The 26,784-nt window shown below is 36.4% G+C and overlaps 1 protein-coding gene across 6 annotated transcripts; it reads right to left on the bottom strand.

Annotated features, from left to right (window-relative positions):
- Positions 1 to 3,763: 3,763 nt before the first annotated feature.
- Positions 3,764 to 26,134, bottom strand: LOC128855472 (uridine phosphorylase 1). 6 transcript variants are annotated; one of them, XM_054090406.1, is made up of 8 exons: positions 26,091 to 26,126; positions 24,967 to 25,132; positions 16,375 to 16,498; positions 16,185 to 16,322; positions 12,624 to 12,833; positions 8,009 to 8,162; positions 5,369 to 5,583; positions 3,764 to 3,965 (listed from the first exon to the last, which is right to left on the bottom strand). In XM_054090406.1, the coding sequence occupies exons 3-8, from the start codon at positions 16,492 to 16,494 to the stop codon at positions 3,870 to 3,872; spliced, it is 933 nt and encodes a 310-aa protein (XP_053946381.1). In that variant the 5' UTR covers positions 16,495 to 16,498; positions 24,967 to 25,132; positions 26,091 to 26,126; the 3' UTR covers positions 3,764 to 3,869. The 6 variants fall into 6 exon arrangements, with proteins under 6 accessions (XP_053946381.1, XP_053946380.1, XP_053946383.1 ...); XM_054090405.1 differs by lacking the exon at positions 24,967 to 25,132 and having other exon boundaries at positions 26,091 to 26,134; XM_054090408.1 differs by lacking the exons at positions 24,967 to 25,132; positions 26,091 to 26,126 and adding an exon at positions 25,937 to 25,995.
- Positions 26,135 to 26,784: the final 650 nt, after the last annotated feature.

Here is a 26,784-nt window from a genome sequence, read left to right as displayed (position 1 = left end):
GCCTAAGCTGTCTATAAGCCTATTTATCTTGAGCAAGACAAAAATATAATATTTGGCGAACCGTCAGAAGTGCCAGCATCTTCGTATATCCATATGAATGTACCTATGCGTATCCAATAGGACGGGTCGATTTAAAAATCGCTCATTGCTCTGTGAAAATCGTATTCTAGGGATCAATATAAGAAACTTTGCCGAAAAAAGCATACCTCTAAAACGAATTCTGATGCCCCCCAATTTGGGTCGAACGAAAAATCCCACTTTGACCCATTTAGAGTGCTCCAATAGAGTCCAAATGTATGACCGACCCCCACTAACTTTGGACGTCCGATCCACCCATGCCAGTGGCACACCCCCTGGAAGTCTCTGGGAGGTTCCCCATACAATCATTTCAAAATATCACCATTTTTGGGCGAAAATTGGGGGACATCAGAATTCGTTTTAGAGGTATGGTTCCTTCGGCAAAGTTTCTTATTTTGATCCCTAGAATATGATTTTCAGCGAGCATTGGGCGATTTTTTGGCCTCACCACAAATCGACCCGGCCTAATATCCAATCTCGTATGTGAATATGCCTTTTAAATGCGCGATAGAGCAAGCAAATATATTTTATGGTATTTCCATTACAGAAAAAAATCGTATACTTTTTTATTGTTAAATAACATGATTTATTTAATAACAAAAAATGTTTTTTCATAAGAAAGATATGGCAAATTAAAATAATTCAGTTATAGTTTTGAAGTCACAGCTTAAATGATGCACTAAATTAAAAGTATTCAAAAAACATAAACAAATTAATATTGTACGAGTATTTCAATTTCATGATTACGGCTAATACTTAGTGGGGTATCCCTTTTGATTCGGATTCAGATTTTAATCGGAAATTCATAGATTCTACAAGTTCTGCTGTATAATCAGAACTAATTTTATCCCATTCTTCCTGTAGCACCCGTTTCAGATCAGAAGCATTGGACATATTGTGGTTCTTATTTTATTATCCACAAATTGTCAATAACGTTGAGATCTGGACTTTGTGCAGGTGTCTGTACTACATGTGGGGAGTTCCAGATAAGCCAAGTTTTTACAATACCAGACGTATGCTTGGGGTCGTTGCCTTGGTAGAACCTAAACCTTTTTTCAAGTGAGGTTAGTCTTCCCATTTACAAAAATTTAAATATTTTTTAAGACGCTAAGCTAAACAGAAAATAATACATTTCACCGTGATTGCATTCTCAGAGAAAATATAAAATACACTGCATAATTTAAACTGTGAGCATATTTTGATGAGAAAACTATTTGTGTCTATATTTTTTCTGCAAGCTTTGTTTTGGTTATTGTTCTTTCTGCAGTGGTAAACAGTACCTACATACCTCATTACAAGTCGTAAAAATTTTTTTATTAAAATTAATAAACTTCGAGTCGTTTTCTTTTTTCTAAAAAAATATTACCTGTATGAAACAAGCTGTGAGTCACTGAATATGCCCTATGATCAAAAAGATCCGGGCTAGCCAGAAAGACTGTCTTCTTCGATTTCCAAGGCGTAGTGCACCATGAGTACCTTCCATCGGGCCAGACAATCAATAAAGAATATTATTTATCCGTTTTAAAGCATTTGGGAGATGCTGTACGTCGCAAACGATAGAGGAGATCAAAGAGAATGCGACGAAGGAGCTGAAGGCCATCCCTTCGTCGGCCTACCAGGGGTGCATGGAGGACTGGACGTTGGCACATGTGTGTTGCTTTAGACGGGTCATATTTTGAAGGAGATGAAATAAATTTGCCTGCAATTTAACTCTGTTTTGTTTTATTTAAACATTTCCGGTACTTTCTGATGATAGGGTATATATAGTTGGCGCGTACACCCTTTTTGGAGGGACAAATGGAGGGACCTACAGTTACGAGCCGACTCCGAGCGGCAGATATTTTTATGAGGAACTTTTTCATGGCAGAAATACACTCGGAGATTTGCCATTGCCTACCGAAGGTCGACCGCTATTAGAAAATACGTTTTCTTCTTTTTGGTGTTTCACCGAGATTCGAACCTATGTTCCCTCTGAATTCCGAATGGTAGTCATGCACCAACCCTTCCGGCTACGGCAGCTGCCTATGTTTACATATACATTTTTCTGTGCGCCCGGCCCACAACTTGCTTGGCTTCGTCGCACAGTGTCTTCTCAGAGGGCACAAATAAAAAATTTTATTGTCCGGACGTTGAAATGTTTCAGAAAAAAAAATTTAAAACCCTTATTTTAGACTAAAACTTTCATCGATTATATGTTTTTTTTTCCTTGTTCACTCCTCTCGGGAGCATAGGGCCTCGACAATACTTGCCTTGCGTTGATTTCGTTAATCTATTTTGATTTCTGACAGGATAGCTGATTAGCCTGCCGCTACCAGTGGGAATGCCCACCTGTCGTTGCTTAGGAACAACGCCTTCTTACAACCTGGAGCGTCATCTGTGTATCACATTTTTCTGCCAGAAGGATCACACAGATGCTTGAGGACTTCGCCAAATTTTTGGTGTGTCTGCGCTATTACCGCGGCCGCCCGCTTCCTCTTCCTGTGTGTTTTTCTTGTTTTTTGCTTGTTTTAGCAGCCACAATGCAAGTAAAGCGCTGACTATTGTGTGGGAGTAAGGATGGAAAGAATAAGTTTTTGGGTTTGAGAAGTGAGATTTTTTTCCTCTTCTTTTTGGGGAAAGAAGCTAAACTACCGAGGCCGTTTTTTAAAATATAAAAGCTATTAAAAACCAAAAAAGAAGTCCGAATATCAAGGATTCAGCGTAGTCTAACTCACTAAGAAACAATTTTTTTCACAACTCATCCTTTATTGCCCACTGTTTATATTGAGCGTTTACTGTTCGTATTTACGAGCAAAGCCATCATTGCTTGCCTTGTTTTACTCGACAGGATGATTTGCGTATCCTCTTATAAATATTTATACTCCTAACTTTATATAAAAAGGAGACGGACAGTCTATTGGAGTGGAAATACAAAACATACAAAATAGTTTTTGTTCGAGAGTATGACTTTTTGTTATTACTCATTCAACGCTTTAACATAAGTTATCGAGAAGAGTGGACTTACCACTAGCCCCACATGTATGGCGACTCAAGGTAACGTGTAAACTGATGAGGTCAAGTGGCTTCACTTAAGTGATACATTAAAGGAGAATTTAATAGGCTTTCTTTGTGATGATGTAGAGATTATGAAGGATGCTTTGCAAAGAGCTGGGATTTTCAAAGAGTTACTACAGTTCGCATTGCAGCCTCAATCTTCATTATAAGAAAGCTGGGATTCCTGGAACATGCTTCCAATGAGCCTACCCTCACATGGGCGGATGAAGTGTCCAGAGGAGGCTTAGCAAAGCTCAGTACCAGCTTTCTGAGGATTGCTAAAAAATTGGTGCTAGTATTCAAAAGTTTTAACGGTACAGCTATTCGGCATGCGGCAGCTACTGGTAAAATCTAATTGCGTGTCCAGAGCACGTGAATGGCAGCGCCGTCGTCAACAATCTTTTTTTTTTCAAAACAAGAAAGCATCAATTAATTAAAAATTTACACAAATAAAAAAATATTGAAAAAGCCTTCTAAATATAATATAACAATAATTAATTTAAATTAGTACAGGTAGTTTGACACGAAGTTAGTAATGTAAGAACAATCGTGACTTGGCGATCAAAAATACAAACTTACGTGGGCCAAGTGAAGTAAAGTAAGTTGAAAATATGTTCAAAGTTTGTTTTTAGTCAATTAAATTTACGATGAATTCGTTTCTTTTATGAGAATATTTATTTGATTAAAACCTTTTTTTATAAAATACAGTTGTCTGTTTTGTTGTCCATAAAGAAATGCGATTTGGTTTGTGCTTTTCTTTATGTGGAACTTAATATGTGACGTCTAATGAAACGGGCCACAATCACGAAAGGTCGCTCTTCAAAGTCTTTAAGTTCGGCTTTAGTAGCCTTCACCTAAAATTATTGAAGAAAATATAATATATAATGTATTATATGTATGTACGCATGTAAAACATATTAAAATATGAATTTATTTAATTATATATACACATATGTACAGGGTCCGGCATTCGAAGTGTAAGCAATTAAAAAGCTCATAAATTTAGTTTGGAAAATTACTCTCATTCAATTCAAAGTAAAAAATGTGTGACCTTTTGCTTTGACTATGACCTTCAGACGGTCCAGAAACGAATCGCAAGCTGCCCGAATGTGACTTGTAGGTATTTTGTCCCACTCACGGACAATGACTTTTTACAGCGCCTCGAGACTGGTGAATCTTTTAGTTCGGGTCTTGCTCTCCAAAATGGCCGAAATGGAATACTCCATCGGATACGCGTCTGTTGAATTTGAGAGCCATTGTGTGGATGATCGTGGAAGTTCGGAACGTTGTTTTTTAGCCATTCTTGGTTCAATCGAGCTTTGTGAGATGGTGCGGAGCTCTTTGAAACGACCATAGTCTGCCACCGAAATGTTTGTCTGCCCATGGCTTCAAAGCAACCTCCAGAATACTTTCCCGATACTATTTCTCATTTACATTGACGCCATGCTCGATCAGAACGATTGAAGAGCACCCATCTGCGATTACGGCGTCCCAAACCATCATTACCTGTGGCGGGCGGAGGCCAATCCATGACTCAAATTCTCGTATGAATGATCATTCAAAACCCTCTCGTTTTGCGAGTTAACGAATTACTCGATTTGAAAATTTTTCTCATCATAAAACACAATGTTCAGAAATTGACCGTTTTCGCCCAAGTGAAGCATCTCCTTCGCTCTCTCAAGTCTGACTTGTTGCTGCTTTGGTGTGAGATCATTCGCCTTTGGATCTTGTAAGGCTTGACTTTGAGATCATTTTTCAGTATGCGGCAGATGCTACGGTCAGATATTTTCAGTTCTTTCGCCATTTGATTGACACTTTGTCGGGGATTTCGCTTAAGTGGCTTCTTCACTTTTTGAACCGTTTCACGTGACGTTGCAGTCTTTTGACGGCCACCTTCATGACGTTTTACGATGCTACCAGTATCATTGTAACGAGTAGTGGTGCGATAAGCAAAAACTTTACTTACTTTAAGGTGCTCGAGCACTCGAACAATTGTTGGTTGTGATTTTCCAGCCAAATATAATGCAATCACACGATTACGTTTGAAATCCATTACTGATTTTCTTTCTTCGCGTTTACTCTCGGCAAAATGCTTTCGCGCGCTTGATAACAATACTCTGGACTGCCATTTATCCAACAAACAGACAACTGATGCCTGTGCATCAGCTGCACGAGCGGTCTGAAGTTAGTTACACTTCGAATGCTGGACCCTGTATATATATATTCTTATACATAATTAGCTTAAAAATACACCCACCTGATCCCCTTCTAGGCGATTTAGCAGCGTAACGCAAACATCAGCGGCACGTATGCCACAGTGCAACGTCAAGGAAGCAAACATGGGTGCCTCCATCTCGATGTTCTTTATGCCGCATTCATCGTGACAACGTTTCAGGAAATTTAACTTATCTTCCAGTGTGTATTGTTCACCATTAGCCTTGGTGCAAGAGGCCCCATCGAGTCGGCCTTGTCCTATAATGCATAGAAAAAGAGGAAAATGAAACAAAATAGATATTTTTGTTTTTTTGTAGGAATTTATTTAGAAATAATTGGCCGTGAGCGAAGCATTCAGTACGCAACTCATGAAGCAGTAATTGAAGATGTAAGAGCAGATCTGGCCGCCCAAAAAAACCGAATGACAGGAGCGAACGACAGGAGCGAAGTGTGGTATCCACGGTGGCGCAAAATTCAAAAGGTACGAGATCCTGCAAAATTTGTATGAAATCAATTTCAACCCCCAAACTGTTCGGAATACCCTTTATAAGGCTGGGTATCATGTTCCTCGACGCAAACCCTTCATGTCGAAGGTAAAAAAGAAAAAGAGGCTAGAATTTGCTAAACAGCATTTAAATAAGACCGACGCTTTTTGGAACACCACCATATTTAGTGATGAATCAAAATTCAATTTATTTGGGTGAGATGGAGGACAAAAGATTTGGCGGAAGCCAAATAAAGAGCTTCAATAGAACAACCTGCTCAAAACAGTTAAACACGGTGGAGGAAATGTGATGGCTTGGAGGGGTTTTGAGGCATCTGGTGTCGGAAAGCTCATGTTCATAGATGAGTCAACGGATAAGCACATTCTTAAAGAAAATGTAAGTCCTAGTGTCGAAAAACTGGGCCTTAAAGGGACAACTGGGCAATTTCAAAAAGATAATGACCCAAAACATTCGTCTTGTCTTGTGCAGGAGTGGTTGATATACCATTGCAAACAACTTAAAACACCCTCCCAACCAGCGGACTTAAATCCTTTTGAGCATGTGTGGCATCTTCTGGAACGGAAAATACGATCTCACCACATAACGTCAAAGGATTCTATAAAAGAGGCAATAATTGCTGAATGGAATAAAATAACACCTTCCGAAACTTCGAATATGGTAAATAGTATAGAGACGTTTGCAGGCCGTTATTCAGTCTAAAGGAAGACCCATAAGGTATTAGCGCGATACAGCTGCAATGGAGCAAGCTGATTACGCTAGCATCAGTCGCGCAAAATCCCAAAATAACCTCCACGATACTCTGCCGAAATATTCAAGAGTCTTTGCATAAAAAAATAAGCCCACAAACAGTCCTTAATTGTCTGCAAAACGCTGGTTATCATATAAGAGTGACACGCCACAAGCCCTTCATTTCAGATATTAACAGAAAGAAGAGATTGAAGTTCGCCAAACGCTATATAAATGAGCCAGATTATTTTTGCGAAAACGACATATTTAGTGATGAGTCGATATTTAATGTTTCCTGATCAGATAGCATTCTAAAAGTTTGGCTAAAAGAAAATACAGAGGAATGAAAAAAAAATCGTATTCCTACCTTTTTAGCATTGAGGAGGAAATGAAGTGGTTTGGTGGTGCACAGTTGTATCTGGAGAGAGACAAATGGTTTTTATTGATGATAAAATGGACTAACATCTGTTTTTAAACATTTTGAAGAATAATTTGCTTAATAATGCCGTTAAACTTGGACTGGATGCGAAAGAGTTCTTCGATGACCAAAACGCCTATCTTATCTCGTGCAAGAATGGCTTATTTACCACTGTAAGCAGCTTAAAACTCCACCACTCAATCACCGGATCTGAACCCAATTGAGCATGTTTAGGAGCTCTTAAAAAGGAGAATTAGAAAGCACAAAATAACATCAAAGGCGTCATTAAAAACAACTTTAGGTGTTGAGTGGGAGAAAATTGCAGCTAAAGAAACCAAGGTATTGATGAAAAGTATTCAACGACGTTTGGAAGCAGTTATTAAAGCTAAAGGCGGCCCAACACAGTACTAAATACTCGTTTTTTATTATTTTTTAATAAAATATTCCTTATCTGGCTATGTACGAATAATATTTTTGCATAAAATTGTGCTTTATTCCGTTATTGCGTTAAGTTCGCTAATTTCAGAAATGAATTTGATAGTTTTTGTTCCTTAAATATTGAATAAATATGTTATTTTTTACGAATATATCCAAATTTTATTCTTTTGTATAAATCTTACTAAGTATCTATAAGATGTATCTGTTTATAAACTGTGAGTATACGAATAATTTGTGTGACCACTGTATATTGAAACTGTCTAGTTCACAAGTGTCAAATATGATTGACGTACGACGCCATTTGCAAAAATTATTAACCATTCGATAGAGTTATTAATTTTGCGCCACCTTACTTTTCAAAAAATAGGTGGCAACGTCAGCTAAAACCATGTTTTTATTAACCACCTGACTCGGCATGCGCACGATGCGATTGTATGCAAACCATCTCATCACCGCATCAAACCATTTCTAAGGCTGCTAAACCCAAGGCAGTAATTTTTGAGTGATACTTTCGATTCTATTTCTACATTTTTTTTATACTCGTAGTAGCTATCTAACGATATGGAAATTAAGATTTTCATGTAGAAAAACATACCTTCATAGAAGCACTCTGCACCCATCGTATTGCCTTCGATAACATCCCAAATATTTACTGCTTCGCAATCCTCTGCTTCGGCGCAAGCAAGCAAGTCCTTACGCAGTCTATCGTCAAAATAAGCGGGCCTTACGACGCGTTCTCCTAAAACTGCCTACAATTTGCAAAATAGTTGACATATAGTAAGTAAGAATTTTATAAGCTTTTGTCGGCTGTACTGTGTAAAAAAGTAGTTAAAAAATACAAAAAACAAATTATGTGGAGTCCCTTGCGTACTCGAATTACTCCGGAGAAGTCCAACTTGATGGATCTTGGATGCAATTATTTTAATTAATAACTTATTAAACTTATTTGGAAAGCTATTTGCCAAGCGTCAGCGATTGCTAGCTGATTAGCGTGAGCCCTTCCCTTTCAAATGCAGAACTTCTCGCTTCTGTAAATAAATGAATATAGCTAAAGCCTTTGTTCGCATTGGAGTTGTTTTATTTTTCATTGCTTGGCTCAAAAATGTTAAATGTAACAATGGAGCAATAAATTGTTGTAAAATGTCACATGAAACTTGAAAATCCCGTACAGAAACTTATGGTTTACTGAGAACAAAAATATAATATTTGGTTCGCAACTAAGTAATTGCGGATTTCACTCATAGATGGCTTCAGTTGAATTTTTAGGTTTGCAGACGTAGTATAAATGTAAAAGCACATTTTGTTATTTGATAGTTGGCAATTCAGCTGTCAATCAGTAAAAAAAATTTTTTGATCGGTTGCGTAGTTTTCGTTTGGCGCTCGTTAAAAAATGGAAAATCAAAAGGAAAAATTTCGTCATATTTTGCTTTTTTACTTCCGCAAGCTTTAGCTTCGCAAGCTCATAAAAAGTTACGTGCTGTTTATGGTGACGAAGCCTTAAAAGAACGGCAGTGTCAAAATTGGTTTGCCAAATTTCGTTCTGAAGATTTTTCACTCAAAAATGAAAAACTCTCTAGTCGTCCAGTTGAAGTTGATGACGCCCGAATCAAATCGATTTGGATCGTCACAATACAACACGTGAGATTGCAGAAAAACTTCATGTATCACATACACGCATTGAAAATCACTTAAAACTAAAACAACTTGGCTATGTTCAAAAACTCGATACATGGGTACCTCACGAACTGAAAGAAACGCATTTAACGCAATGCATTAAGCTGCGATTTGCTAAAGAAACGTAATGAAAATGATCCATTTTTAAAACGACTGGTAACTGGAAAAATGTGTTGTTTACAACAATATCAAGCGGGAAAGGTCGTGGAGCAGGCCAGGTGAACCAACTCAAACAACATCAAAAGCTGATATTCATCAAAAGTAGGGTTTGTTATCAGTTTGGTGGGATTGCAAAGGAATTGTCTACTTGGACTCTTACCACCCAACCGAACCACCCAATTCTGATGTCTGCATTGAACAACTAACGAAATTAAACAATGCACTTGAAGAAAAGCGGCCCGAATTCACAAATCGAGAAAGTATTGTATTCCATCATGACAATGCAAGGCCCCACACATCTTTGGCCACTCGGCAAAAATTATTGGAGCTTGGTTGGGATGTTTTGCCACATCCACCATGTAGTCCTGACCTTGCACCATCTGATTACTTTTTCTTTCGATCTTTACAAAACTCCTTGAATGATCAAAATTTCAATAATTATGATGATGTCAAATTGTACCTGATTCAGTTTTTTACTAATAAAAACCAGAAGTTTTATGAACGTGGGATTATGATGCTGCCTGAAAGATGGCAAAAGATCATAATTGCATGAAAAAATTGTCTTTGACTTTCTAAAAAAAATTCGCAATTACTTAGTTGCCAACCCAATATATGACTATGCATTTTTATCACGTGTACTTGTTTTTTAATAATTTAAGTATTTTCGGTGTAGCCGACAAAACGCCGGTTCCTGATTTGTGCAGTAACTAAAGTTTGCTTAAAACGTAATCTGTATGAAAAGAAGCTGAATTCGAGTCCGTTGGACCTGTGAAAGAAAAAGCGATTGTACGTGTCCTGAAGGAAGAAGACGTCTTCCTACACGGTTTCTAAGAATAGAATATTCGCAGAGAGCGTTATAGGTATAAACAAAGAGTGTATATGTTACAGTGAAACACCGAAATCTGGAGAATGTCGACTTTTACCGGTGAATGGCAACATTCACACAGTCGCTTGGTGTATGTCCGAAATATTTGCTAAATACCCTTATTTCTGACTTACACCGGTAAATGTTGACATTAACCATGCACGAATGGGGAATGTTGAACATGTTGGAGATTTATATTTTCTTCTCCGTAGTTCAGTCGCTATAAAACGCCACAAGGATAACGTAACTGTTTCGCCTCTCTTTTTGAAAGGAATGACCTAGAATTTAAAGTGCACGGTACATTCTACATGAGAAAAAAAGATAACATGATAGTAAGAAAAAAAAATACTTACTTATGTGATCAAATCTTATTTATTGCAAAAACTTAAACTATTATGACCCTTTGAATTGCACAAGAGTCCCTTCCTTTTATGTATATAATTGGCGCGTACACCCTTTTTTTTGGGTGTTTGGCCGAGCTCCTCCTCCTATTTGTGTGTGCGTCTTGATGTTGTTCCACAAATGGAGGGACCTACAGTTTTAAGCTGACTCCGAACGGCAGATATTTTTATGAGGAGCTTTTTCATGGCAGAAATACACTCGGAGGTTTGCCATTGCCTGCCGAGGGGCGACCGGTATTAGAAAAATGTTTTTCTTAATTTTTTTGGTGTTTCACCGAGACTCGAACCGCACCAACCCATTCGGCCACGGCGGCCTAACTACCGTTAACATATTTCCGTTATCTGTAGGACCACAGTCGACATCAGGGACTTGTATTCGTACATTATGAACAATTTGAGTAGGAGGAAATTGTTTTTGTGAGGCTCGTAACATTTTTGGTGCTTGCAGTAGAAGATTTTCTTTCGCGGCCTCTCTTTTTGTAGAAATCGACTCGAGTTTTTCAGTCAGAATTTGAAGTGAAGACGTTGTAGGTTTTAGGTCCTCTTCAATATTTTTCTTTGGAATAAGATTTTCGGTATGACCACCGCTCAATTTTTTTTTTATTAGTATTAACAGTTTCAGAAGTATTGGCAAATTTTTCAAGTTGTGCTTCAGTTTCAATATTTGCGATTTGTTCGCGAGGCAAACAAAACGACACTATGCCTCTTTTTGCTCTAACGCCAAACATGGCTTCATAAGGACTTTGGCGTATTCCTTCGTGGTATGTAGTGTTCTTAGCAATTTGAACAAAGGATAAACCATCTGACCATTTATTTGTTTCTTTATCGTTCATCCATGCAGTTGGCATATTCTGTATATTCTGATTGGCCCTTTCAACTGAGCCTTGTGTTTGACTGTGACAAGGCTTTCCATGAACTATTTTAACATCTCTCCACATAGCGCATATTTCGGATATCACTTGATTACTAAATTCTCTACCGTTATCTGATTATAATATTGCTGGTGCACCAAATATTAAAAATATTGAAAGAACTTGATGCGCTACTTCTTAAGCTCTTTTAGTTCAAAGGTCGTAGTTGGACAAACTGAGTTAAATGATCTTGATACACCATTATGAAGTTATATTCGCCATCTCTGTTTGACTGCAGATATATCAGATCAACTTTACATCTTGAGTTCAATTCAGAACCAACCATTGGCTTCACAACAATACCTTTCTTAGGTGCATTGTGTTTCATTTGACACTCTTTGCATAAATTTAAATACAACATTACAACTTCATATCTAATATTTTTGTATTTAACTTGCAACTCTTTAAGCATACGTGTTCTTCCTCCGTTGCCTATTCTGGGGTGAGTTTCATATACTTAGTATACTCCACAATTCTTCATTAGTAACATTAACTGTATGTTCGTTTCCCCTGGTTTTAATGGTACAATTAACTTCTCTTCATCATTAAATTTTAAAACATCAAAACGTTTTAATCGTCTGTAATCCAAAGGTGTCTTGCATTTAATTTTAGCAGAAACCACTTCAGAAACTAGGATATTTTAGAATACTTTTCTTGAGAAAAATAAAAACAATTGTCTTCTCGTTTACCTGCAATTAATGCATTTAACTTTTCAAGAAAAAGATCACGATTAAATGCAATATCCATTTAGTATAAATTGGGGTATCGGAAAAAAAATTAAGAAAACGTTGCTCGCTTGCATAAGATTGACACGGCTGATTGACTCCGAGCAGGACAAATGATTTGGCGGGAAAGAGCCAGTCACTTGTTTTTTGACTCTTTTGTTTTGGGCCTCCACTAGAGCATATCTGTGATTGGCGACACACACCGGAGGGGGTCTGAATGTACAACAATGTAATTAAATATTCGATCTTCCACCGACGTATTTGGATTCTGTCGACATTCACCGGTCAAAGTCGACATTCTCCAATTTCGACATTCGCGGTAACATATATATGTATGTACATACGAGTATATAGGTGATAATAAGTAAATGTGTAGAAAACCAAAATAAGACTATACATATTTTGCACCTTAAGTATTGTTATTTAATAGCCACACCTCGCATTGTGCCGCTTGTAAACCTCAAAATATACTTACAATTTCATATTCACTGCGCAATAACCCATTGTATCCCTTATTGGTGACAACCACAGTTCCCGGGCTAACACCCAATCCACCACTGGTGCCAATGCGTATGAAAACTGGATCATCACATCCAGCATAATGTACCAATTTGATCAGTTCATGTAATACTACGCTCATAGTTGAGCTACCAACGCCATGGCTAACGCACAGCACGGAATCAACCTTGGAAAATTTTAATAAAAATAAAAAAGAATAATAAAAATATTAATAAAAAAAATTATAATAAAACATAATACATACATTTTTTTAAGAAAAATCAATTATCTACACATTTATTGTATTACTATATACGCATATGGTAATTAAAATAGGTACCCCGTTACGTTCATACGTAAAACGCAAGTTTTTTTAAATTAATAATATCAGATATTCAATTTTATGTGGTTATTCGTTTTTGTGGTATCTGTTTTTGGCACCTAAAGATTACCTGATACCCACAGTTTCATTTAGAAGGAAATTTGATGACAGATTTCTATTGCCGATGAATTGGTCAACCGTGGGTCAGCGGTTCCCCCACAAGGACCAGAGCCAATAATCGGAATCAGTTTCGCAGGAATCATGAATCATAAGCGATGATCCGGTCTAGAACGCTGCATAACTGCAAAGTGTTTTGTGACAAGTCCAAACAGAAAACTTTCAAACTTTCTACTAAAACTTGGAAGGACACTTGGATTACAGGACACAACCCAGGGGGCCAGCGTATGACCACCATTGGAACCATTGAGAACCTAATGTGCCTGTCTTGCTTGAAGGAGATGGTAGGTGTTATGTATTTGGTAGAACAAGGCTACAAATTTTAGGACCCGACGTCATGGGAATGAGTAATATTCGTTCTCTCAAACTGACAGATATTTTCAGATTTCCCAAAAAATCTGGAAAATTCTCACTGGATTAGCTATCCTTGTCTCTATCTCTATTCTTTCCTATCTCTTTCTCTGATACTTTTTATGAAATCCCTGGTTCCTGCAGTAGTGAGATTTTCCAATTTATTACAAAATTGTGTACCTAAAATGATAAATCTACGTCCGGATAGAGCAGGACAGTGGCACAGTGGGTGCGAGATTGTCTCTTCCTCCTCCTCATCTAGACAACTTCTACAGAAGTCATGGCCTCGGCAATACTCTTCCATTGGTTCTGCGCTGTTGTTTTTACGCCTCGCGCAACATCGACCTTCTCAAAGTAACATTTGGCCGACCGCGACCTCTGCTCCCTTGCGGGTTCCAGTCTACTTACGGTACAGGGTCTGGCACTCGAAGTGTAACCAACTTCAGAAGCATTTTGGCGAGAGTAAACGCGAAAAAAGAAAATCAGTAATAGATTTCAAACGGCCCTCATTATACAGGGCCCGCCATCTATCGTTACGGATTTGAACTAGGTATTATTTGTAGAATGGTAACACTTAGCTGTCATCTGATTTGACAGAAAATTAGTTTTATTCTTCCGCTGAACGAAAATGGTTGTGTATACGCTCAAAGGACCGACCACCCAATGCGTTTTCGCTTCGCTTCATGGGCTTGGGATCGACTTGAAGAAGAAAAATCATCTTTTCGGATAAAGCTCATTTCCATCTCGGCGGGTATGTTAACAAGCAAAATTGCCGCATTTGGGGCTCAGAAAATCCGCACGCACTCGAAGAAAAGCCGATGCATTCACAACGAGTCACTGTTTGGTGCGGATTTTGGTCGAGAGGCATCATTGGTCCATTTTTCTTCGAAAATGAGCGAGGAGTGGCCTTAACCGTCAATGGAGAGCGTTACCGGGCCATGTTGAACGAATTTTTGTTCCGAGAAATTGAAGAGGAGGATATTGGTGGCATTTGGTTCCAACAAGATGGCGCTACTTGCCACACAGCGAATGCTACGATCAATCTTTTGCGCACTGTCTTCAAAGATCGAATTATCAGCTGAAATTCTGATATCGTTTGGAGCTGCGATTTGACGCCGTTGGATTATTATCTTTGGGGTGCCGTCAAAGGCCAGTATTATGCCAACAAACCAGCAACAATTGATGCACTGAAGACCAACATACGCGATGTCATAGCTGAAATACAGCCGCATACAATCGAAAATGTGTTGAAAAATTGGGATGGTGCATGGCTAACCGAGGCAGCCATATGAATGAAGTTATATTCCATCATTAACCGGAAAGATTGTACTTCAAAATAAAAAAAATAGTTTGGAAAAATATTGAGTAGTTTCTTTTTTATAGCATTTTTAATTCCGTAAAGTTATATGGCGGACCGTTTATTTAGCTGAAAAATCACAACCAGCGATTGTTCATGAGCTCAAGCTCCTTAAAGTAAATAAAGTTTTTTTTTTATCGTACCATTACTGGTAGCATCGCGAAACGTCATGGAGTTGGTCGTCAAAAGACTGCAACGGCCCTTGAAATGGGTTAAAAAGGGAAGAAGCGACTTGAGCGAAATCCCCGACGAAGTGCCAATCAAATGGCGAAAGAACTGAAAATATCTGACCTTAAGATCCACCGCATACTGAAATATGATCTCAAAGTCAAGCCTTACAAGATCCAAAAGCCGCATGATCTCACACCAAAGCAGCAACAAGTCAGACTTGAAAGAGCGAAGGAGTTGTTTCGCTTGCCCGAAAGCGGTAAATTTCCGAACATTGTATTTTCTGACGAGAAAATTTTTCAAATTAAGCAATTCGTAAACTCCCGAAACGATAGAGTTCATTTGACCGAGCCTTCATAGGAGAATTTGCGTCATATCGATTGGCCAACAGGAGGCTGCACCCGCCACAGGTAATGGTTTGGGACGCTGTAACCGCAGATGGGCGCTCTTCAATCGTTTTCATGGAGCCTGGCGTCAAGGTAAATGCGAAATATTATCGGGAAAGTATTCTGGATGTTGTTCTGAAGTCGTGGGTAGACAAACATTTCGGTAGCAGACCATGGACGTTTCAACGGGACTTGGCACCATCTCACAAAGCTCGAGTGAACCAAGAATGGCTAAAAAATAACGTGCCGAACTTCATAACGTCCACACAATGGCTCTCAATTTCACCAGACGCGAAAACGATGGATTATTCCATTTTGGAGAGCAAGACCCGAGCTAAAAGATTCACCAGTCTCGAGGCGCTGAAAAAAGCCATTGCCCGCGAGTGGGCCAAAATACCTGCAAGTCCCATTCGGGCAGCTTGGGATTCGTTTCTTGAACGTCTCAAGGCCATAGTCAAGGCAAAAGGTGGTCACATCGAGCAAAAGTAAATTGATTCTTAATTTTGTATTATTTTCACACATTTTTTACTTTGAATTGAATGAGAGTAATTTTCCAAACTAAATTTATGACCGTTTTAATTGGTTACACTTCAACTGCCGGGCCCTGTATTTTTAATTCCCAACGAAGCAGTGACGCCATTTGTAAAAACAAAAAACGAAATTTCAATAGTAGTTTTAAATTTTCAGAACGGCACAAGGAAATCGATAAATAAAGGAAGCGTACCTATTTTCATGGTCATATATTATGTGTATATTTTACATAATTTTATTAATTACCATAAAACCAGCATATCTGTGACCCTCTTCGAACAAATCCTTTTGATAATCACTTCCGGATTTCCCGTCGTACACATTTTCATGTATATATTTGGCCAATTCACGCATGCGTGTATCCTTTCCACCCAAGCATACAACCTGATAAATGAAAGAAGATAGTATATATTGGCTCGGGAAACGTTCTGCTAACCTTAATGTGTCCAAATTTCTTTCTAATGTCCGCTGTGTTTTTAGTATCTGCTATGTTTACTGCTAAATGATACAAGTAATCCGACGGCATCTGTGCTAAATTAAGATTTTTTGCTGTCATTATGCTGTAATGAAATAGAAAGAAATTAAGAATGCAGTTTTCGTGATTATCTATGTATACATTAGGGTACGTCTATCCGGGCTCAAAATAAATTCATTACTATTTTTGCATCGGAATTATAAAATTTTTTATACACCCAACTCTGTCTTTACACGGTAGAAAACGTTCCTTAGAAATGCATGTAAAAAAATACATTCGACATATGGGTAATTTGGGGATATGTTCCACAACTTAAAAAAAAAACGTTGAAGATGTGAACACTTTAAATATTTTCCCAAAAAAATTGACAAAAGAAATAAGAAGGAAATATATTTTAAATATATTATATAAGTATTTATAAAACAAAAGCTATTAATTATTATTACAAAAAAAATTCAAATTAGTGTATGGTAAAATTCAATCCATAAGTCCGATTCATATACAAATTCAGAACAAAAATCAACTTCACCACAAGCGCGCAAATTTATTATGGACTGGACCAAAAATGCTATCATCAGTAGATATGACAAACGTTATGTCAAATACGCCCAGCACATCTCTCGAGTTTTATTCAAATTAATAACGGCTTCGTTGGTTTTTTCGTTGTAACAAAGTTTGTTATTGGCGACTGTTTTGTTGCTTTCTCTATTTGTTTACACAAGGTTTCGCAAAATTAATCACCTATCGGAAAATTTACATTTTTCGCAAATGGCGTCGTACGTCAGTCATATTTGGCACTTGTGAACTAAACAAGTACAATATAAAGGGTGGTTAAATTTCAAGAGCCGATGTTGAACGTAAACCACACCTAAACGTCAAGTTTTGTTCTGCATTTCATTTGACATTTTTCAATTTCAGACTAATTCAATTTGCACCATGAAAATCGAGCAACGCGTTAAAGTTATTCAGGCTTATTATGAAAACGGGCGTTCAAGTCCAAATGTGTATCGCGCATTTCGTGATTTTTTCGGTCAATTTAATCGTCCAAATGTGCGTACCATCGGAAAAATTGTGCAAACGTTTGAGCAAACCGGGTCTGTAGGAGATGTGAAAACACCAGTGCATGCTCGTACAGCTCGTACTGCAGAAACTATTCCTGCTGTTCGCGATAGTGTGGTTGAAGAGCCGTCCACTTCAACTCGTCGTCGTGCCCAACAATTGCACTTACACACTTACAAGGTGCAATTGACTCAAGAACTAAAGCCTCTTGACCATTTCAAGCGTCGAAATGGCAAGAGTGAAGAAGAAAATCATCTTCAGTGATGAGGCACATTTCCACCTCAGTGGACTCGTCAATAAGCAGAATTGCCGCATTTGGGCGAATGATAATCCAAGAGTGATTGCCGAAAAAGCAATGCACTCACAAAGAGTAACTGTTTGGTGCACTTCATTGGGCCGTATTTTTTTCAAAATGAGGCCGGGCAGGCAGTTATTGTGAATAGTGTTCGCTATCGGGAGATGATAATGAACTTTTTATGGCCCGAATTGGAAGATATGGATGTGGACGATATGTGGTTTCAACAGGCCGGTGCCACTTGTCACACAGCTAACGCAACAATGGCTCTTTTGGGCGAAAAATTTGATGGCCGATTAACCTCACGTCGCGGCGATGTCAATTGGCCGCCAAGATCATGTGATTTGACACCGGTGGACATCTTTCTTTGGGGTTATTTGAAAGAAAAAGTGTACGTCGATAAGCGAGCAACAATTCAAGAGCTAAAGGATGAGATAATTCGGCACATTAACGGCATAGAACCTCAATTATGCCTCAGCGTCATCGAAAATTTGGACCATCGGATGGAGGTGTGCCGCCGAGGCCGCAGCGCTCATTTGACCAATATTCCATACGTAATTGAGCCATACCAATATTATCATAAAAAAGAGAAATGACAATAATTTCTTAAAAAAATTGTATTTTATTCAAAACCAACACCGGCCTTTGAAATTTAACCACCCTTTACAAGCAGACAAGCAATAAGGTGCGTAAAGGTTAAATAAAAGGTTCCATCACTCAAAATCACTTTTTTTGTAAGGGTTTTCCAATAAGAGGTGTTATTTTGATATTCAAAGAAAAATGATATTTTTTTATATAAATGATCGGATGTTTATTTTATTACAAAGAGGAAGGCATACCGTTAATAGTGGAAAATAACATCAGGCAAATGACCACCATGACCACGCTTACAAGGCAATATCCTTTTCATGAAATTTTCCATAACCGAATTGCAAAGTGGCTGCCCTATGTCCTCGATAACCTCACGAATTCCATCTTTGAGGTATTGAATCGACCCAAGGCTGTTGGCGTAGACCTTCTCTTTCACGTGGCCGCAAAGAAAAAATCACATTCAAAATAATACCTGTTATTGGAAAAGCCTTATTTGTAAAAACTGATTCAAAAACGAAAAGGGATGATTAATTTTGCGCCACATTGTTTTTTGTACGAGACGCTACCAAAGGATACGTTCAAGTTTTAATGCACGATTGGACTTTTTTAGTTCTTAAATGTACTTATTGCCCTTATATGAAAACTTTTTAACTTGATAAGACATTTTAGGAATTATGTTTTATTTAAAAAAAGTAGTTTTGAGGGATTTAGGATATGTATATAAAAGAATTACAAACAATAATTTCATAGAAAATAATTTTTTATTAATAACCATAATATTAAAATACCCGGGATCCGTTGCTATGCCTCGTTGAATAACGTCAAAACAAGCAATCAGAAAAATATCAAGCAAAATTATTTTTATTAATTTTCTATCTCTAACCGTTTTTGAACTTTGCATTTGGGTCATAGTTGAACAGCTTGTGCGGATTATGAAGTCTAGAGTGTGCTATAAATAGTGGGAAATAGAAAAAACTAAGATTTTTTAGATTAAATTTAAGCAAATGTTCGATTATTAGTGACGAATGAGAGTGGTGGCGCGGCCTGGGGGCTGTGGAAAGGGAGTTCCATCATAAAAACATGCCTATAACCTTCATTGGGTGAAAATATGAATGTATAAAAATGTTTACGTAATTTGGTGTTGCCGTTTCGTAGTAATGCGCGGACAACGTACAGACATTCACCTTTATAGTATAGATTTAGAGATTCGTGCAAGAACTAAAATTTCGTGTGAAAAAATTGATTAGTGAACCGTGTTATTTCAAAATCGTGTAAAAAAAGACCGTGTAAAAAGAGTGTTGGATGTATTCTATTCTATGACTTCCACCAAAATATTTCAGAAAAATATTACGATTTATGATTAGGATTACAATATGTTAAGAGTCTTTAAAAATCATTGCGCAGATCCATAAGTAGAAAAACTCTCAGCTGGTTGTCAAAAAAAGTTCACCTGATTCACGCTCTTCAACATGGTTGCATAAAAAATGATTAAATTTCATAGAAAATCGTATCAAAAAGTCTAAAAAATTACGTAAAAATTCAGATATTTCTCAATAAAAAGCATAATTATAGCTGAGAAATATAAGTTAGTAAAACACTTCAAGTTTACTTTAAAAAAAAATTATTTATTTCCAAGGGCAGCCGATTGAGTCCGGTGAGTTAAAACAACTGATTATTTATTTCGACAACTGTGCCTAAATATAGTCGACTCTCGTTAATTCAAACCTGCGATATTTCGAACCTCTCATTAATTCATAGTTATCACGAGCCCCCTATAAAATCTCTATATATGTAGATATTTCGAATTATGTGCATATATTTTTATGCACTCTCTAATTCGAACGAAAAAATCATTGCTACGACGCGGTAATTCGAACTCTTGTGGACAAACACTCGACAATACAAATTTGCAAAATTTCTTGGTGTGTTAGTAAGAACTTTGGATTTTGCACACCCCTGAAAATACCTTTACTGTGCGTGGTTGTGTGTTACGCATAAAACATAGGCACATTTTGACACACGAATCGCTTTGTTGGTATACAGATTAAAAATGTGTATTAAATATGAGTCCTAAAAAGTATAAATGTTTGACGATTGCTGAAAAGAAGAAATTAATTGAAAAAGTAGAAGGAGGTGAGAAGAAAAGCGATGTCAATTTTTCTGTCTATGTTCAAGTGGATGAAGATTTTGCTGTCTCAGGATCACTAACCGATGGCGAAATATTATCTGCGACAGACTAGAATGAAAAGAGCAACGATGAAGATGAAAACAATACATCAGAACCTTTGGCAGAGGTGTCAGTTAAGGTAGCAAGAGCCTCATTCGATAACTTACAAAGCATTTGTCTACAAAACGAAACTTATGAAACAGCATATCAGGCACTTTTTCTCCTTAAAAAATTATTGAAAAGTATGAGCAGCAGCAATGTGCTTCGAAGCAAACCCGTATAAATGAGTTTTTTTCAAAAATTAATTAATTCATATTATGAATATGTAAGACATTAGCAGTTAAATAGAAACACTTGATATATCGAAGTTTTATTTATTTACTCTCAAAAATTTCGAGCCATTTAATATATTATATTTCAAACACTCGATAAATCGTAATATTTAAAGAGTCCCTCGAAATTCGAATTAACGAGAGTCGACTGTACCTGAATTGTTAATTTTCCTACCAGTTGCTGCACGTTATTGTCCGCGTGACTCGCGAATGCAGTTTGTTATTGTTGTTGTCACGCGCGAACCTGTGCGCGTCGGATGCGCGTTTACTGGTGTTAACTTATATTTAAAATATTTGTTATTGTAAATTTTTCAAGTCAAAGATATTATTTTGCATTTTTTTTGTATTAATTTTATTGTTACCTAATTTTCTAATTTTGCATAGCAACCGCGCCAATACGATCAAGCAAAAAAACGTAGCACTCACACACTCACACACTTGACTGCCTGTGAAACTCACACTAAGGGTGCCTGTCAAAACACAGGAAGAAGAAGAGTGCTTTTACTTGTATTTTTTCTACACTAGCAACCACACTCGCTTTGCTTATTCCGGGGAAGAACAAAATTCAGAACAACGAGCCTAAAGAAATTCCGTGAAAACCTCACAACTGTATTCACCATGATTCAATTATAGTCATGTGTATTCACTATATGCAACCTCATAGGTTTAAATGTTATCGTTTACTCTTTCAAATGTTCATTTGAGCGAGCAATTGTTGTGTTAATAACACGTGAGCTGAAAAGTCCAGTGCCTAACAAAGAAAACGATTTTTTTCGCTCGAAATTACGCTTTATTCATCAACGTAATTTCTGTTAAGAACAACGCAATCATTCCAGCGCCGCTCTAACATTTCAATGCCACTTTTATGGAACGATTTATCTTTTGCAAGCAAATCATCGTTTAATTGTTGTTTCTGATGGAGCGGAGTCCCCATAGCACTTTTCAAGTCATTGCTTTGCTCGAACAGTATTTTTCTACTTTCTCATCAAGAAGCAGAGTAAAATTAAAACACAAAATTTCTTTTTGATCCGTTATTTTGAAAATAACAAAAGTAGCGTCACTCTTCAAAATAACTCACGAACTCATGAATAGAATATCATGAAATTTTAGCAGCTCAACCTGTTGAGATTAGTACTAAATGAAAAAGAGGTGAACGCAATAAAACTAGTGCCATCTGTGTGTTAGGCCCGGAACTTTTCAGCCCATGTGTTATTATTATTTATTTTAGTGATAGAAAAGAGCAACATTATAAAAGCGTTTTTGGTCAGTAGGTTTGGAACAGTAAGTCGCACGTTCAGAATATTAATTCTGCATTCTGTTGGTACGTTTCTCGACTTTTTTTGATACATACATTTTTCAATGCGCTCCATAAACTGGATAACTGCGCCCAAAAATGTGTGAGTCGAATCTAAAAGAGTGGAGAAAAATATATGTATGTATGTACCAGAGTGTGGCGAGTTGTACATACAGTAGCGTGCAATAGTGAGCACATGTTGGGCGATTTAACTTTAAAGTATCTGAAAAAATCTAAATGCATAACTTAATGAAACAAAACTTTCAGCATTTATTCGTTGCTTAATTCTTAAAATAACGTCTTAAATAACAACATCAAATACAAATGTAGGAATGAGAAGGAGGCAATAATATAAAAATGTACATATTTACTCAGTTTTGCACGTCTGGCACTCATGGCTAAATACTAATAAATTTTAATAGTTAATCCATTGGCCTTTATTTTTTCTTAGACTTTTAATGCGTTTGGGCATACTTTCGACAAGATTCTCGATAAATGTGCGCGGAATTTGGTTCCACTCCTGCTGTACCCGGTCCCATAGCTCTGTCATGTTCTCAGGAGCCCTGCGATATTTTCCCAGCCGCTGTTTGGTTATTGCCCACAAATTTTCAATTGGATTTAGATCCGGGCTTTGTGCAGGCCAATCTATTACCTGAAAATTTTGTTGCGACAGCCATTCTTTAACAATTTTGGCGGTATGTTTGGGATCGCCGTCTTGTTGGAAGATAACTTCCTCTTTTGGGTAAGCGCTCATATCAACAAATTCTGGCAAATAAGTCTGCAATATATGTAAGTAATCTTCTTTTTTCATAATACCATTAATTTTAACGAGTGGTCCGATGTGCCATCAAGTGAAGCAACCCCACACCATCAAATTACCACCGCCATGTTTAACAGTTGGCTTCACGTGATGCCTTTGGATCCTTTCTGTAGGTCGGCGGCAGCAATAGCTTATTCCGTCGGACTGAAAACGATTAATTTTTACTTCATCCGACCAAATTACCCGTTTCCAGTCTTCAACATTCCAATTTCTGTATTTTCGAGCAAATGCTCGACGGGCCTTAATATTTTTGAGCGATAACGCCGGCTTTTTCTTCTTTACAGCTGATTTATACCCGATTCTATGGAATGCTCTACGCGCGGTCCACTCGCTAACGTTCTTATTTAACATTGCTGCAGCCTTCTTTGGTGTCACAAAATTGTTTTTGCGTACTTCTTGTACCATAAGGCGTGCGTCTGAGTCCGAAAGAAGTTGTAGTCGACCTCCAACATTCGGTGCATGCGCTACATTTCTTCGCTTCTGTACATTAATAACTGTGCGTTGGCTAATATTTACTATTTCAGCAATTTTTCTAGAGGAATTTCCACTATTAGTCAAAACCACGACGCTGTTTTCGAGCTCCACACTTATTTTCTTCATAATTGATATTAATATTAATCAGAAAGCGATTGTCTAACTTCGAACACCTTTCTACTACTAATAACAAAAGTAAAAACATAGTAACATGAAACAAAAAATATAACGGTATATAATTACAACTGTACCAAATGTTACAGCTCCTTTCGGTTTACATAAACAAAACGTGCAAAACTGAGTAAATACGTACTTTTTTATATTATTGCCTCCTTCTCATTCCTACATTTGTATTTTTTGTTTTGTTTTAAGCCGTTATTTTAAGAATTAAGCAACGAATAAATGCTGAAAGTTTTGTTTCATTAAGTTGTGCATTTAGATTTTTTCAGAGACTTTAAAGTTAAATCGCCCAACATGTGCTCACTATTGCACGCTACTGTACATTTTTTTAATTTTTTAAATATTCTGTGCCTAATGTGAATAAAAACATATTTTCCTATAAGTTATTTTTAAATTGTTTTTATTTATATAAAGTTTTTTTTAATTTTTTATCCTTTTTTATTTAATTATTTTATATTTTTTTATTTAGACAAAAAAATTAAAATTTTTTTTTGAATATTCTTTTAATTTGTTTTAATTTTTTAAATATTCTGTATTGAGAACGATTTTAATGCCCTCAATGTGAATAAAAACATGTTTTGTTATAATTTATTTTTTAAAAATTGTTCTTATATATTTTTTGTAATTAAAAAAAAAATTTTAATATATTTTTTGATTTAAAAAATTTTGTTTTTAACTTTTTTTTTAATTATTAAAATTTTTTTTTTTTTTAACTTTTTTAAAATTTTTTTAAATTTTCTTTTTATTTTTTTTTTTAATGTTCTAGTTTTTTTTTTAATTTTTTTAACTCTTTGAAACTTTTTTTAATTTTTTTAAATTTGTTAAATATTCTTTATTGATAACGTTTTTAATGCCCCTCTCATATGAATGAAACCATATTTTATTATAAATTCTCTTGTTTCAAAGAATGAGTAGTGAAAGTATTGCAGATATATCTAGTGTATATGTATGTACTTACTTAAGTGACTAACTGCACATGCATTAGCAATATTTTGTACGCGCATACGTAATTTGTGCACTTTTAGAAGGATTTGCAATAATTAATGGCTTAAGGTCAAACACACAAATTATTTAGTTCAAATAATATTTCAACAAAAACCATGAATGTTTGTCTATTCTAAAATCAATGAAAAATCATCCATTTTATTGATTTTAAGGTTCACTGCAATTGCTACCTTTTGAAACTGTTAAAATAAGGGAGAGTCTTTCCCATTAGCTGCCTTTGATACGCAAACTACCTTGACTAACTTGCGAATAAAACAACAACATATGGATTTGCCAGCACTGAAATTTTTGGTTAAATGAAACCATGAATTTGCTTTGGTTATATTAAATACATACAAATTTTGTTGTTTTAGCTGGCTCGTCTGCAAGTCCCTGCAAATCCAATGCAAAATGTTTTTCCCTAACTTGAGGCCGTATATTCTAAAATGGGAAACACTGAGCTTCGTCGATCTCGTTCAGGCAAAAAGAAGCATTCTGAAGAAACTCTGAGCACAAACAAAACCTAAAAACAAATTAAAAAAATATAAAAAACCAAAATGTTCAGAAATGCTTTACAAAAACAAAGCAAAAAAACAAAAAATTTTTTTAACATACTATACTTTATTTTCAACTATTCACAAACGGTAAAATTCGTGCAATATTTTGATAGGATGGAGTTGTAGGCCTTGAAGTCGTAAGCCCGAGGCACACAAATTTACCCAAAAGTGGGCGTGGCATCGCCAATTGTAATTTTCAAAGTTTTACTTGCGTTCTTTTTTTTCTTTTTTTTAATTTTATTATTTTCTTTTTGTTCATTATTTATACTAAATTTGAGTCTTTTTGCTTTTTTAAGAACACCGACAACATTTTTTTTTTGTTTTTGAAAATCTTCATTATCGTGCGCACGGATGTTTGGATAAATTCTCTAAATCTCTTCGTTCTGAGTAGTTTGGTACATACATATGTACAAGTAGGTGCCTCTATGTATCAGTATATCTCAATTTCTTTATGCAACCGTTATGCAAAAAAAGTTATAATAACCCACAATTGCATATAGGTAAAAGCATAAGTGGTTGGGTTTGAAAATAATCAAATAAATACACTCAGCTTTTTGATTTCTCATCATTATTTCAAACGTTGACTTTGCTTTTGCCTGAAACAGCACTACACACACACACGCACTGCATATATTCGATATTTGTTTACATATCAACGAAGCGCGCTGAATACTAACGATCATCTTTTCGTTTTTTTATTTGTATGCAAATTTCATTACGGTTTTTGTGTAACGATTTATTATCAAGCCAAAATACGTATACATGCATACATATATATTTTTCACACAAAACGCCTCGAAGTTACTATTATTAAGATTTTCCAACTAAATCAACTTTCTCATTGCCTAATTCAATTCAAAACTAAAACTTTTCAATAATTGCGCGCATTTTTATTGACCTGCCTTAGAAATATTTAAAACTTACAAATTTAATATTACAACCAGATAACATCCGTACACTTTGAATTGCAATATGATACTGGAAGGTTAATAGCAATCTCAAATTTTTATACAAGATATGCATAATTCAACCCAACAACCTTTTTACAAGGGAAATTCGTTCCTCGAAAAAACTTAGAATCTTATCGAAGAAAATACGGGGAAACACAAACTGAGGTGTCATGGAGAATTTCGTCGTTTTGTGTTCTCCAGTGTAAATTACCCAAATTAAAGTTTCGACTTTATCAAGCCGCAGATTTTATTTCTTCAAATTGTAAATATTGGGTTGGCAACTAAGTAATTGCGGATTTCACTCATAGATGGCTTCAGTTGAATTTTTAGGTTTGCAGACGTAGTATAAATGTAAAAGCACATTTTGTTATTTGATAGTTGACAATTCAGCTGTCAATCAGTAAAAAAATGTTTGATCGGTTGCGTAGTTTTCCTTTGGCGTTCGTTGAAAAATGGAAAATCAAAAGGAACATTTTCGTCATATTTTGCTTTTTATTTCCGCAAAGGGATAACCGCATCGCAAGCTCATAAAAAGTTGAGTGCTGTTTCTGGTGACGAAGCCTTAAAGGAACGGCAGTGTCAAATTTAGTTTTCCAAAGTTCGTTCTGCTGATTTTTCACTCAAAGATGAAAAACGCTCTGGTCGTCCCGTTGAAGTTGATGACGCCC

Source organism: Anastrepha ludens, chromosome 2 (genome assembly GCF_028408465.1).
Source record: "Anastrepha ludens isolate Willacy chromosome 2, idAnaLude1.1, whole genome shotgun sequence".
NCBI classification, from domain to species: domain Eukaryota; kingdom Metazoa; phylum Arthropoda; class Insecta; order Diptera; family Tephritidae; genus Anastrepha; species Anastrepha ludens.
This window is presented reverse-complemented; position numbering and strand designations above follow the sequence as displayed.